The sequence below is a fragment of the Ylistrum balloti genome, unplaced genomic scaffold, assembly GCF_031769215.1.
Source record: "Ylistrum balloti isolate Yb309-2 unplaced genomic scaffold, AGI_CSIRO_Ybal_v1 Utg369660, whole genome shotgun sequence".
Classification (NCBI taxonomy): Eukaryota; Metazoa; Mollusca; class Bivalvia; order Pectinida; family Pectinidae; genus Ylistrum; species Ylistrum balloti.
In genome coordinates this window covers 181,257-195,827 of record NW_026781911.1, presented here as the reverse complement: position 1 = coordinate 195,827, position 14,571 = coordinate 181,257, and the positions used below count along the sequence as shown (strand labels likewise).

The following is a 14,571-nucleotide window of genomic DNA, read 5'->3' as shown; positions in this document are numbered from 1 at the left end:
ACAGATTGAAATTTTTAACAAAGACATCTGTTACAAAATAAAATGTGTAAAAACAATCTTGACTTATAAAAGAATATACATTCAAGCTTATATAAAGTTTAAGGAACAATTTTCCTTCTAATTTTTTTTAGAAAGATGATATTTTGTGGAAAGTTTGTTAGAAATAATATCTAGACCATCGATCTGGGTGTTAAACACTCAGGAAAATACTTCAGATAACATCTGATCCACATGAACAATGCCACAGCTAAAAAAACTGGGACTAGTTTACACAGAAGTAGACTTAACGTTTAGGGTTCCTCAAACAACTATTGACATGTAACTGCATAACAGAACTGCACCTGTCATTACCTATTATAACATCCTGTCAGGTAAATTTGTTAGCAATCTGGTTTTTTTTTTTCAAAAATAATTTAAAAATCTGTTTGTAGGTTATCACAAATATTTAATACAAAATCACAAAAATAATTACCTCTATTGTCTTACATTAATTACTATGCAGTCATTTAAAGTAAAATTTAAATAAAAAAATCACTTTTGAGTTACAAAAAATTTAGGAATTCAATACTTTTTTTTCAAACTATAAACTTTTGAATTTCAATCAAAAATAATCTTTTTTCAATGTATGAAAAACATGTAGATATGAGAAACATTGGGGTTCTACTTGGGACGGGTCTGCAAGTTAAACTTACCTCTGTACAATCTCTGAGCTGCTGGTTCCCAAAGAGTAAAGAGAGTTGAGGATTCTGTAGCAACATAGTTGGATATCTCCCACTGGAACACAAGGGTAGACAACTGTCACCACTTACCATATATATATATGTACTATAACTTTCATGGAAGACAAAAGGAGGCAATACAATACAATGTTCAAGGACACTGTTGTTGAAGACAGGGGGAGGTAAATCTCATCCCTTAGTGTATATACTACAACATGTTAAAAAATTCTGTAATGTATATCTCTTTAGCTTTACTGATATTTCTCTCAGCTTGAACTAAGTTATCTATTTGCAAATATTGAGAGTAGCAAAAAATAGAATGGTTGATAACATCAATGGAATATTTCTCTTGTGCCCATTGCCATCCCGAGGAAATGATTTTTTAAATTTCATGTGAACACGAACAAATCTGGCAACAACATATCAATGTGGACACTATCCTGTATCAGAATTTGGATGCACTTTTGAGTAATCCTGTGATATTTACCAATGACGTCGGCTCCAAAATGGCTGCGCCCTAGGTGGTCAAAGAGGGAGGAAAGGACAGGAAGGATGACCATATGGACAAAGTCCAGGCTGGTGGCACCCTTAAGTATAGTGCCCTTGATGTGGCTGAAACGACCCCGCTTGAGATTATCCACCACCTGGGCAAGGTCATCGGCAGTGTTGTTGAAGAATGGTAACAATGAAGAACGCACCATTTCTGGGCTGTTCTTCATGACAGACCTGTAACAGAACCAGGTTCATGTTAAATGGTACATATTTTCCTTGGTTCAAGCTGCCCCAAGATTTGTTTTCTAAAGATCGTAAACTGGAGTATCACAAGAAGTGTATCCATCAACAGAAAAATGTACATCAGAGAACACAAGGCTCATGTGATAAAACATACCTGGCATCTACAGCCTGGATAAGCACCTGTAGACAACGTACTGAGATGTTCACATCATGTCCAAATGCCTGGATCCTTGCTCTCAGTGTCTGGGCCAACTTACAGAACAGGCTACAAGTAAAATTAAAACAAATGTATACTGCCCACTTCTCATTCTTGGGATATCATGCATGGTAAAGAATATAAATATTAAGCAAGAGGGATTTTTTTCCCACCTGCTGGGGACTTACAAGTAGAAGATTTCTTGGCTAAAAATTTCGAGTTTAAAAGACACATTTAGACCTGTATCACTGTAATCAATGCATGTTTTAAATGATTCTGCATGTACAGGCATTTCATCAGCTAAAAGTGTTGCCCTACCTGGCAGTCATTTCCTTCTCCTTGACTGAGGCAGAAGCGCTGCAGGTAGGCGAGTTGGGTTTGCCCACAAAGTATTCACGGTGAGCAGCAAAGTACTTTTCCACAAAAGGCAGGACCACCTGGTTCAATTTAAGTTAATTTCATTAGCAAGACTTTTACAAAGAAGATCAGATACTTATTTAGAATTAAATAAACTTATCATCAAATGTTACACAAGTGATCTTATCAATTTCAGCCACAGTCATCACAACATGTAGTAATAAGAAATAGAGATTCATATCCCCACCTTTCCAAAGAACTTGACATCTTCCGTGGCTATGCTGTAACTTTCACGTCGGGAGAAACGACTGCTAGGTCGGTTCTGAGTCATGTGGATGGCGGCATCATCAAAGTATTGAAGTAGTTTCTCCAGTAAGCTGTAGGCAAAGCGCTTTTCTGTTGCCGAAACACCAACCCCACTGTCTGCTTCTGAATCCTTGCTCGGTCTGGAAGATGATTTTTTCTGGCTTGGCATCGTTGTTGCTGTGTCACTGTTATGAGCCAAGGACAGGAGAAAAGGTGTGACATTTACAGGGATTCACAAGGGGAGACAAGGGCACAAATGAAAAAAAAACATTGAAAGGACGATAAGACATGAACAATAGATACAAACAAAGGGAGAGACACATTGATGGTTGTAACATGTACAAACAGACGGAAGGACAGACATTGATAGAAACAACAGTAGAAACAGACATTGACAAAAAATACAAACACAGGGAGGAGGCACAACAAATACAAAGGGAGGAAGAGAAAAAAGAGAAAGAGAAAATATTATGAATATTATGCAGAAGAATAAAAATAAATAGACTTACCCTTGAAACTGAAATACACAGTATAATCATTCTAAACTGATATGGACCAGATAATTTTACTGGTTTGCCATGAATTCAAACTTAATAAAGTCTTATTCTATATGCTAATTGTCATAACCAAAACTGTTTGTCTTGTGCAAAATTAAGAATGGAAAGTACACTATATTTTTCATTGTACATTTAGATAAATGTTTTTAATCAGTCAAATCAACAGCTTTATGAAAATTCACACACTCATTGCCTTTATATACATTCAAGGTCAATAACATAATACCAAATTTCAGACCATTCAATAAAAGTGTGAGACCATCTGATCCAATTCAAGGGTATTCTATACGGTAACAAAGAATATTGTCCATTTAAAACACTAAATATCATTTAAATCATAACATGCACAAGATTCAGAAATCAATTAAGAACAATTTATTGGTCCAGGAAATCATGTCGCTGTTACTTAATTATGTATTCAGGGTTTGATTAAACCTGTTTCATATAAAAATTATCTTATTGAGGATAAGAAGCTTTCAAAGATGTTATTTTATCCTCCTGGTAACTATCAGTTAATCAAGTATATTATCTATACCAAGATGCAGATATCAAGCATCAAAAAATTAACTGCTGTCATTGGTAGATCATGCACTTTTTTTAACTTCCAAATGTTTTCAATTTAATGTTGTAATATAAAAGGATCAGAGTTTAATGGGAGGCTAAGCGTACTGGTCAGTCCTGGCTATTTTCTAGTAAAACAAAGATATATTTGAGTATAACAAGAGGCATTGCCGACTGGTCAGTCCTGGATTTTTTCTGGCGTAACACAAAAAAAATGGAGTATAATGGGGGTCTAGACTGTGTCCTATGGAATGCTTTAAAACGTTGTTAATCTGGGGTCTTTTCTGTTTTCCACAACTTTGCATTTAATACAGTGCATTTGTTATGTAGTGATATCTCATTGTCTAAATGGACCTCAATTGATAACAGTACAGACAGATATCATTCATAACCCTTCAAGATGTAAGGGAGGAATGAGACATGGCAGGTATTTAGATAATATTCTAAGTTATCATATAACCATAACATTTAAAAGGTAAAGATCATAACATTTTTCTGCTTCAGACCAAATTAATGGATTTCAGCATTTTCATGATTTGAGAGCCAGAATTGGAATAACCTGATAAACTCTGAAACAGTTCTAGTATCAATAAAGCAAACATTTCTTTAGTATGTCGTTGAGTGCATATGAAAGTGTAAATAATACGAAACATGGAATAAAAAGATATAAGCAAAATGGGAAACAAAATTCAAAAGGTCAAAAAAAAAAAAAAAAAAAAAAACGGCAAACAAATCAAGCAGAAGATGTTTAAAGCTTTTTGGTAAAAATATGTATTAAACAAGCACATTTAAAAAGTGAGGAGAAAAAGGTTGACTCACACAGCAACAGATGCATGTTAATATGTTACAATCAGAGGGATCCATTATCATTGGCTCAAAGATTTCTAATGGCATGTATATGAGTGAGCAAAATTAATTGATAGTATCAATTATGTTCAAATATTAAAACAACATTACCAGAATTTTACTTGTTATGTTGAAGAGAAGAATAATTAAAGGTGTTATTAAGAAATCGGTAACACATTTTTCAAATCTCAATTATCAAGAATAAAAAAAACTCTACACATATCATTTGTTCACACATTCATTTCAATAGTCTTATGGCAAAGCAAAATACAGGGTGCAGACACCACAGCAAAAGTAGATGGCTGTAAAAATCTGAAAACGTGATTTCAACCAATACGGTCTTAGAAGGAGAACACAACACTGTCTGTTGTTAAGTATATACCTAACACCTTCCTCCCAAGGGTCAACCTTCTCACTAAACAAAGCAATCACATTACAAGTTACTCAGCTCTGCACAATGGTAATGGATCTCACGAGACAAGGAACCATTAAAAAAAATATTGATCAAGTGGAGTCACTGAGCTGTTAATCCACCAAGTTTAACTAGGAAGTAACATATCGTAGCATAAACAAAAGTTGAATTCATATCTATTGATCTAAAGGTATATTTACATTTAATATTCCATTATAACAGTTAATTTGCATTATGCAAAGGTTAATTAGCCATACAAATATATCCATTTGCAGCATACTGATATAATATTAATTAACCACTAGCAAGGATTAATTTGCATTATACAAAGGGTAATTTGCAATATCAATAGATTAATTTGAGCTTTAAATGATATTAAGGTTTCCTGGTAATGAATCTGAACAAAGGTTACATTATAAAACTGCCCATGCTGTTAATCTGACAGTAACACACTACTGAATTAATAAATAGATGTTGTTGGTATAGACATATCATCAGCCAGCTCATAAAGGCAAGTGGACAATTTGTTAGTTTGGTGATAGTTTACTCAGTCTAGTTCAAGACTACAAACTATTATTGAAAAATATTAGTAACCATGGATGCTCTGCCATTTCATATGGAATATTTATCATTGCAACCATGCTAGTCACCATGAATACTATTCCAGTCACTAAGAAAACCATACCACTTATTACAGAAACTATCACTATCAGTCTGCCTACCTGTGAATTCTGAAGCCAAGGAACTGAAGGAACTTGAGGAGTTCATGAGCATGGTCACGGTCTTTCTTCTTCTCCTTGTCTGTCAGGGTGTCGTATGGAACCAGCTGTGGGTGAACTCCTCCACCTGTACATATACATTGATCGGATTTCATTTATAGAATTAACCACTCATTACAAACTTCTCCTTCAATATGTTCTTACATATTCCTCTGGTAGCTATAGGCCTATGAATTTATACCGAATGAAGATTAGGAAAGATAATAAGCATTGCCCTTCATTTAGAGTGTACAATATAGTCTTGTCCTGTTGCTACAGGATATTCGGGGCAAAGATTGTGATTGGATGACAATTTTTTGGAATCTTATGTTAATTTTTTATTTACCCATTTCCTCTAATTCCTCTTTTTTCTTCTTGGCCCACATGTCATGGGAGTTTTCTGCCAATCTCTCAGCGAGTGTCTGAAAGAAAAAAAGAAAAAAAGGTTGTGAACATTTCAAATGATCTCATCAACAATGAAAGCTAAAATCCAGACTTTATCTGATCAACAATTACCTGCATTTCCCTGGTGATGGTCATGTTTCTGAGGTCATAAGGTCGTGGGCTGTAACCATGGTCATGCTGAAACAAAAGTATATTTAATCAGTGCACTGTCAGTAGAAAACATTACCTCTTTGAATATTTTGTTTTTTTACCTACATTTTGTTCCTGCTGACAAAGTCACACTTACAAAAACTGGTTATTTTGTGATATTCTATCAATCTTTTTTATCCCTTCTCTAGTATCCAATCACTTCAGTGACTATGACTCACCCCATCCTTGGACATGCGACGTTTCATGCTTTCTCTGTTGGCAGCCAGCCTGCTCTGGTCCTGTGTGAGGGTCCAGCCCCAGGCTAGCATAGCTTTAACTCCCTCTCTCACAGGTTCCTCATACCTGACTTTGTCCTGCAAAGGAAAATACAAAACAAATTACAACAGTGATTCTGGTAAGCTCTAAGGTTAAGTTCTGTTGTTCCAACAGGTGTTTTTATTTATCCAGGTAAAGAATTGAGAGGTGTCACCAGTTTAAGGAGGATTTCTGATATTCAAAACTTTATTTGAAAAGCAAAATGTATCTGAAACAATCCTCAACAGAAATCCGTTCAGTAATTCATTACTGAGTGTGAAGTTCCACCAGATACAATTCTTTGTCAGAAGATTAATATGACTTCATTAATAACAACAGGTGATTAAATACCTTTAACCTAATTTCTTATTATTTTACCTATATATGGTGTATACCTACACTTTCGTCCAGCAGGTGATAAGGTTTGAGCATGTAGTGTGTTTTTCTGTCGTCGTCGTAATTTGTACCAAACAACCATCCACCATCGATCTGGAAATACAGAGACATGTAACTCAATTGAACACAACAAATCCCTTAAAAGTGACATAGCTAGTCACAATAACATAGTATTATAGAAAAAGTCACAGTAAACCTTAAAGCATGATAGTTATGTAAAACAAACATGACCAAATGTTCCTTACCTTCTTCAAAGCCCAGTTGTCATGGAAGTGCTCAGCAAATTTAGTAATGGCTGACTCCAGGGACTGAGTCAGATGAATCCTACAAAATATATGTTGTGATGTTAAAAATAAAAAGAATATTGATTTCCTAAAGTCAAGCAATCAACAACAACAATAGCATTTATAAAGTGGTAAATAACTAACCTGTAAGTGTTGACAGGGGTAGGATTGTACGTGCCCTCAGCATCCATGTTTGCCTGTCGCAGCCAACTGTCATCCTGGTATGTTAGTGAGTAGTCAGGTGACAGAGCACAACCGATGGCTGACAAACAGGGTAGAGCTTTCGAAAACAGTTCTGGGTCATAGGCCTGTAATAGAGAAGGTTAGATATAGATAAATCTAAGAAAACATACTTTATAAAATAAACATGGAGATGAGATTCTTTTTTCTGCAAGAAAGAAATGAATCATCAAAATATTGTTCCTGAATTTTTATTGCAGGGAACTAAATGCCCATCTGCAAACAATGTCTCATGGTATTTGTTGCCCATATTTTTTTGTCACAAACTTTTGTGTCAAAGAATATATAAAAACCTTGATATTGAAAGGAAATTATTTTTCCTAAAAGTTATCAAAATCTGCATAAATCTGCAACAGTGAGAACTTACTCTGTGACCCAAAGCATCGAAAATTCCATTGAAAAGCATCATGGTGAGCCTCTTCTCCTCCTCTGTAGCAGATCCATAAGACCCCCAGCCTCCGAAACTGTAGTAGCGACCACACCTCTCATAGTAGGAGGTCAGCACCTACAAAGGGAGGCAATCCATCACAAAAATAATTAGTGGCACATTATTTCAAAGGTGAATGGAGGCAACCTATCACAGAGATCATTAACAAATCATATCCAAGGGGAGACAACCTTTGAAACCAGTAATTATGTTTAAGAGTCAGTTACGAAAGGTATATCAGATCTACAATTAACACTGTGTCACAGGTCTATCTAATATTAAATATCTTACAGTATGGCTATGATTCTAATATCAATTACCTACCCTTAAGGGTACAACTGTGTTTTCTGATAAAGCTGGTACATCACAAGCCAACTTCCTCAGCAATCTAGTCATTGTTGGGGGTCGAAGTTGGCTTTAATAAAAAAAAAACAAATTAAGCATTTCTTGATACCATGAGAAATAGATATGACTTCATTATATGATCATGAATTATAAATTCAATGTGTCATCAATTTTCATCTCATGTTAATCACAAAAGTAAGGATATTGCATTGATAACCTGATACTTACTTGGTAAATGCAACAAGGAAGTCGGATACAGCCTCCATCTGCCCCTTGGTAAGTGAGCGACACTTGGAGAGACGATACACTGTGTTAAGTGTGGAGTCTAGCAAGGTGGAGGCGTGGTCAGCATCCCCGAAAAAGTGGCTGTAGTTGGTGAGAAGTGGCAGGATGGAACTGCCAATATAGCGATTCAGGGCCAGTGCTGTGTCACTGTCTGATCCTGTGGCCTATAATATACAAATAATACTAAGGACCACCTGTATAATAACCACAAGATTACCTGTGGCAGGGGAAAGTCATGCTAGTTATATACACACCAAATGTTAGTTGTAATTTCTCTCAATAGCAATATCAGAAGTTAAAAATGTTCTGAATTAACATGTTTAATAATTATTTATCCGGTAGTAGGGTTGGGGATAAAACAGGGATAGAGAACACACAGGTATAATAAATAAAAGTGTCCTGCAACCCCTGTTTTATACATTACATTAGCTGGACGTACAGTATCCAACGTTGTTGCGGCACGTAAATCAGGAAGGATTCCATCCTCTAGGATCCTGAAGAATGTGGCCTGATCCTCAATGCCATAGACCCTCTCTAGGAATAGCATGACTGAGGCCTTGTGTGCAGGTGACAGGCCTGGAGGTAATTCCATAGCAGGAGCCCCAGCACCCTGACTCTCACCTAGAAATAAACATTGGCTCCATATTAGTCTAAATGGACCATCATAGGTGCCAAATGTCCATTTCAAAAGGATCTTGCAATTTGCTGGGGATTTTTTTTATATTTTTAAATATTGTTAAGATGTATTTATATTTATGTTAAAATATATTATTACATTTTAAAACATTTGAAATATATGAATTTTAAAATAATTATTTTCTGTAAAAGACATGATTTTAAACATGATTACACTGCAACAATATAAATTTATGAATTCTAATATAAAGAATAAGTTGATTTTTCATCTTTGGTACTTTATACTGTTAACTTATTACAATCATTCTGAGTACTCACTGTCATCACCCGGTGCTGCAGCCTGGTTGATGGGCAGAATGAACTTTAGTCCAAGGACGCCCTCCAGGTCCTGCATGGATACCAAACTGCGGAGAATGGCTCTGGCTCGAATCGAGTCACTGCGACCAGATTTGATTGTTTCTGCATCAGGAGCACAGCGGCCCAACAGATCTACAAGTCCTGCATAGAAGTTCAGAATGGCTCCCCCCATGTCAATGTAGTCCTCATCATCCTCAGGTGGCAGCTGGTTAAAGTTGTACTTCCTGTACCAGAAAATTACCATAGTACTTCATGTTACACATTTAAAATTTCGATATGTCTACCTTATTATTATCTATGCACTTCATGCAAAACACAGACACACTTTCAGATGATTATCTTAGTTGTGATAACACATATGAAGAAAGTTTTAAATGTTATACTTATTATATAAACTAGACATACGTCTGGAATAGATATCTTCCACCAGAGTCATCATCATCATTCAAGGCTGAGAGGAAGCCAGCAGACAAACCATCACGAGCTGCAGCGATCTGTTCAGACATTCTGATGCCATCTTTCATGGCCTTTAGGAGGCCACCTCCCTCACCCTTCAGAGCAGGACCAAGACATTCTGGACGGCGGATCAAGAGACGCACCACTAGGTTGGAGTTTTCCTCAACACTCTCACCTGTAAAAATCAAGCCACATTCAATCACCTATTATAGTAACAATTTAACATACAACACCTCCACTATGTACTCATTACTGGACATAATTAATTGATCAAATTTACCCTTATACTGAATCAATGATTAACTTATTATTCATGAAACTCAAACATCACAGTTATTAAAATAGCTTACCATTGACCCAGACACAGAATCTGAGGAAGTCAATAAAGCGTTCTCCCTCGACTGGGTCCCAGCCTATGTCTGGATAGTTCTTCTCCAAGAGTTCTGCATTGGACTGCAACCCACAGCGTGATAGGTAGACAGCCACTTTCTCTAGATGTGCTTCCCTCAGGGCAAGAGCCAACTCATTGTTGTCCATCAGAGAGGAGTAGGCTACATCCAGGGGACAGGAACCCCTTAGTGATGGGCGAGCTGTCAATGGTAGATATATTAAAACATTATTCAGGTTACCTTTAAATTTTATCCATCATGTCTTTAAATATAATAAATATACTTTGATAGGAAGAACACCTAATGTTGTAACTGTAACAATAAAGCACTTTTACCTAAAAGCATGCTACTATTTTCCAACAGGTAACTGAGATGTTCAAACATAGCACGTTGGTTCTGGCGACTGGTACGGCAGAAATAGCAGAGGAATCGGCAGCACATCACCACCATCTCAGCAGCAGCATCCTGTAAAATAGCAACATATCTAGAGTTTATCAACAGCTCTTCATGCTAGGATGATTAGTTTTAACTTTGGTATTTAGAGTAGTAAGTAAACCAAGGTCAATAATTTCAGGTACCAATGCAGTTTCCATTTACAATGACTACTACATTTTTAAATGAAAGTCACTACAAGTTCATTATTAATCTGAAAACATCAAATTTACAATAGTTCAAAGGTCACATTGACATGATATCAGGTTACCTTGATACAACGGATTTATACATGGGTTACATGGAGTAAAACAGGCACTGCACTAAATACAAGTGTAACATCTCTCAGAACCAAAAATGTGCAAAAGAAACAAACTGACATACAAAAAAAATATAATTAACTAAAAATTAAAAAAAACAATATTTTACTACATGATAAAGCAGCATCATGCATACTCTACAAGGTGTGAAACAACAGGTCAACAGAAGGGGTCACCACACCAAACAGTACAATATTACACACAGGATTCCGTAAGATTTCAGGGTTTCATCTGCAGCAATAATTAGCCATTTCATATGCACAACTACATCAGTTCACTTATAAAAGCCACATATGACATTTCTGTTGAATTGGCAACAAAGATACTGGTACAACAGCACAACAAGAGTGTTGGTTGCCATGGGAACAAATACAACAAAAGTCATGGTCAGATACTTCAAATGTTGGCTAATATATATACATGGCGATGGCTGGGATGTGCATATCCAACTCTCTACATAATCATGTTTCATCCACCATCCACTCCAATGTAACCAGACTTTATTTCACTAATTATCTGATCTACATACTTTAATATTCTTACTCTTAATGCGAGTATGTGTGTCTCTGGCAAGCAGTAAATTTACACTGATGATTGCACACACACGAGTGTCTCCTATAACAATAGTAAATTTACACTGATAATTGTATACACACGAGCCTCTCCAATGAATAAGTTTACACTGACGATTGTATACACAGGGACCTCTCCAATGAATAAGTTTACACTGATGATTGTATACACACGAGCCTCTCCAATGAATAAGTTTACACTGACGATTGTATACACACGAGCCTCTCCAATGAATATGTTTACACTGACGATTGTATACACACGAGCCTCTCCAATGAATAAGTTTACACTGACAATTGTATACACACGAGCCTCTCCAATGAATAAGTTTACACTGACGATTGTATACACACGAGCCTCTCCAATGAATATGTTTACACTGACGATTGTATACACACGAGCCTCTCCAATGAATAAGTTTACACTGACGATTGTACACAAAGGGGCCTCTCCAATGAATAAGTTTACACTGATGATTGTACACAAAGGGGCCTCTCCAATGAATAAGTTTACACTGATGGTTGTATACACAGGGACCTCTCCAATGAATAAGTTTACACTGATGATTGTATACACACGAGCCTCTCCAATGAATAAGTTTACACTGACGATTGTATACACACGAGCCTCTCCAATGAATAAGTTTACACTGACGATTGTATACACACGAGCCTCTCCAATGAATAAGTTTACACTGACGATTGTACACAAAGGGGCCTCTCCAATGAATAAGTTTACACTGATGATTGTAAACACACGAGCCTCTCCAATGAATAAGTTTACACTGACAATTGTATACACACGAGCCTCTCCAATGAAAAAGTTTACACTGATGATTGTATACACACGAGCCTCTCCAATGAATAAGTTTACACTCTCCTATAAATAATAAGTTTACACTGATGATTGTATACACACGAGCCTCTCCAATGAAAAAGTTTACACTGACAATTGTATACACACGAGCCTCTCCTATGAATAAGTTTACACTGATGGTTGTATACACAGGGGCCTCTCCAATGAATAAGTTTACACTGATAACTGTATACACAGGGGCCTCTCCAATGAATAAGTTTACACTCTCCTATAAATAATATGTTTACACTGATAACTGTATACACACAAGCCTCTCCAATGAATAAGTTTACACTGACAATTGTATACACACGAGCCTCTCCAATGAATAAGTTTACACTGACGATTGTATACACACGAGCCTCTCCAATGAATAAGTTTACACTCAAGATAGTATACACACGAGCCTCTCCAATGAATAAGTTTACACTGATGATTGTATACACAGGGGCCTCTCCAATGAATATGTTTACACTCTCCTATAAATAATATGTTTACACTGATAATTGTATACACAGGGGCCTCTCCAATGAATAAGTTTACACTGACAATTGTATACACACGAGCCTCTCCAATGAATAAGTTTACACTGATGATTGTATACACAAGGGCCTCTACAATGAATAAGTTTACACTGATAACTGTATACACAGGAGTCTCTCCAATGAATAAGTTTACACTGATGATTGTATACACACGAGCCTCTCCAATGAATAAGTTTACACTCTCCTATAAATAATAAGTTTACACTGATAATTGTATACACACGAGCCTCTCCTATAAATAATATGTTTACACTGATGGTTGTATACACAGGGGCCTCCCAATGAATAAGTTTACACTGATGATTGTATACACAGGGGCCTCTCCAATGAATAAGTTTACACTCTCCTATAAATAATAAGTTTACACTGATGATTGTATACACACGAGCCTCTCCTATAAATAATATGTTTACACTGATGATTGTATACACACGAGCCTCTCCTATAAATAATATGTTTACACTGATGATTGTATACACACGAGCCTCTCCTATAAATAATATGTTTACACTGATGATTGTATACACACGAGCCTCTCCTATAAATAATATGTTTACACTGATAACTGTATACACAGGGGCCTCCCAATGAATAAGTTTACACTGATGATTGTATACACACGAGCCTCTCCAATGAATAAGTTTACACTGACGATTGTACACAAAGGGGCCTCTCCAATGAATAAGTTTACACTGATGATTGTACACAAAGGGGCCTCTCCAATGAATAAGTTTACACTGATGGTTGTATACACAGGGACCTCTCCAATGAATAAGTTTACACTGATGATTGTATACACACGAGCCTCTCCAATGAATAAGTTTACACTGACGATTGTATACACACGAGCCTCTCCAATGAATAAGTTTACACTGACGATTGTATACACACGAGCCTCTCCAATGAATAAGTTTACACTGACGATTGTACACAAAGGGGCCTCTCCAATGAATAAGTTTACACTGATGATTGTAAACACACGAGCCTCTCCAATGAATAAGTTTACACTGACAATTGTATACACACGAGCCTCTCCAATGAAACTGTTTACACTGATGATTGTATACACACGAGCCTCTCCAATGAATAAGTTTACACTCTCCTATAAATAATAAGTTTACACTGATGATTGTATACACACGAGCCTCTAAAATGAAAAAGTTTACACTGACAATTGTATACACACGAGCCTCTCCTATGAATAAGTTTACACTGATGGTTGTATACACAGGGGCCTCTCCAATGAATAAGTTTACACTGATAACTATATACACAGGGGCCTCTCCAATGAATAAGTTTACACTCTCCTATAAATAATATGTTTACACTGATAACTGTATACACACGAGCCTCTCCAATGAATAAGTTTACACTGATGATTGTATACACAGGGGCCTCTCCAATGAATAAGTTTACACTGATGATTGTATACACACGAGCCTCTCCAATGAATATGTTTACACTGATAACTGTATACACACGAGCCTCTCCAATGAATAAGTTTACACTGATGATTGTATACACAGGGGCCTCTCCAATGAATAAGTTTACACTCTCCTATAAATAATATGTTTACACTGATAATTGTATACACAGGGGCCTCCCAATGAATAAGTTTACACTGATGATTGTATACACAGGGGCCTCTCCAATGAATAAGTTTACACTCTCCTATAAATAATAAGTTTACACTGATGATTGTATACACACGAGCCTCTCCTATAAATAATATGTT

The 14,571-nt window shown here is 36.3% G+C and overlaps 1 protein-coding gene across 1 annotated transcript in view; it reads right to left on the bottom strand.

The window, feature by feature from the left end:
- The window catches only part of LOC132558522 (ryanodine receptor 2-like), a 157,435-nt gene that overhangs the window by 50,996 nt on the left and 91,868 nt on the right, over positions 1-14,571 (bottom strand). Inside the window, 21 exon segments of the mRNA XM_060223095.1 lie at positions 693-774; positions 1,207-1,445; positions 1,609-1,719; positions 1,969-2,087; positions 2,255-2,498; positions 4,660-4,692; positions 5,412-5,535; positions 5,794-5,869; positions 5,964-6,029; positions 6,221-6,355; positions 6,696-6,785; positions 6,938-7,016; positions 7,121-7,284; positions 7,584-7,721; positions 7,968-8,058; positions 8,217-8,437; positions 8,698-8,894; positions 9,228-9,490; positions 9,672-9,897; positions 10,073-10,312; positions 10,447-10,576. Coding sequence (XP_060079078.1) covers positions 693-774; positions 1,207-1,445; positions 1,609-1,719; positions 1,969-2,087; positions 2,255-2,498; positions 4,660-4,692; positions 5,412-5,535; positions 5,794-5,869; positions 5,964-6,029; positions 6,221-6,355; positions 6,696-6,785; positions 6,938-7,016; positions 7,121-7,284; positions 7,584-7,721; positions 7,968-8,058; positions 8,217-8,437; positions 8,698-8,894; positions 9,228-9,490; positions 9,672-9,897; positions 10,073-10,312; positions 10,447-10,576 — 3,068 coding nt within the window.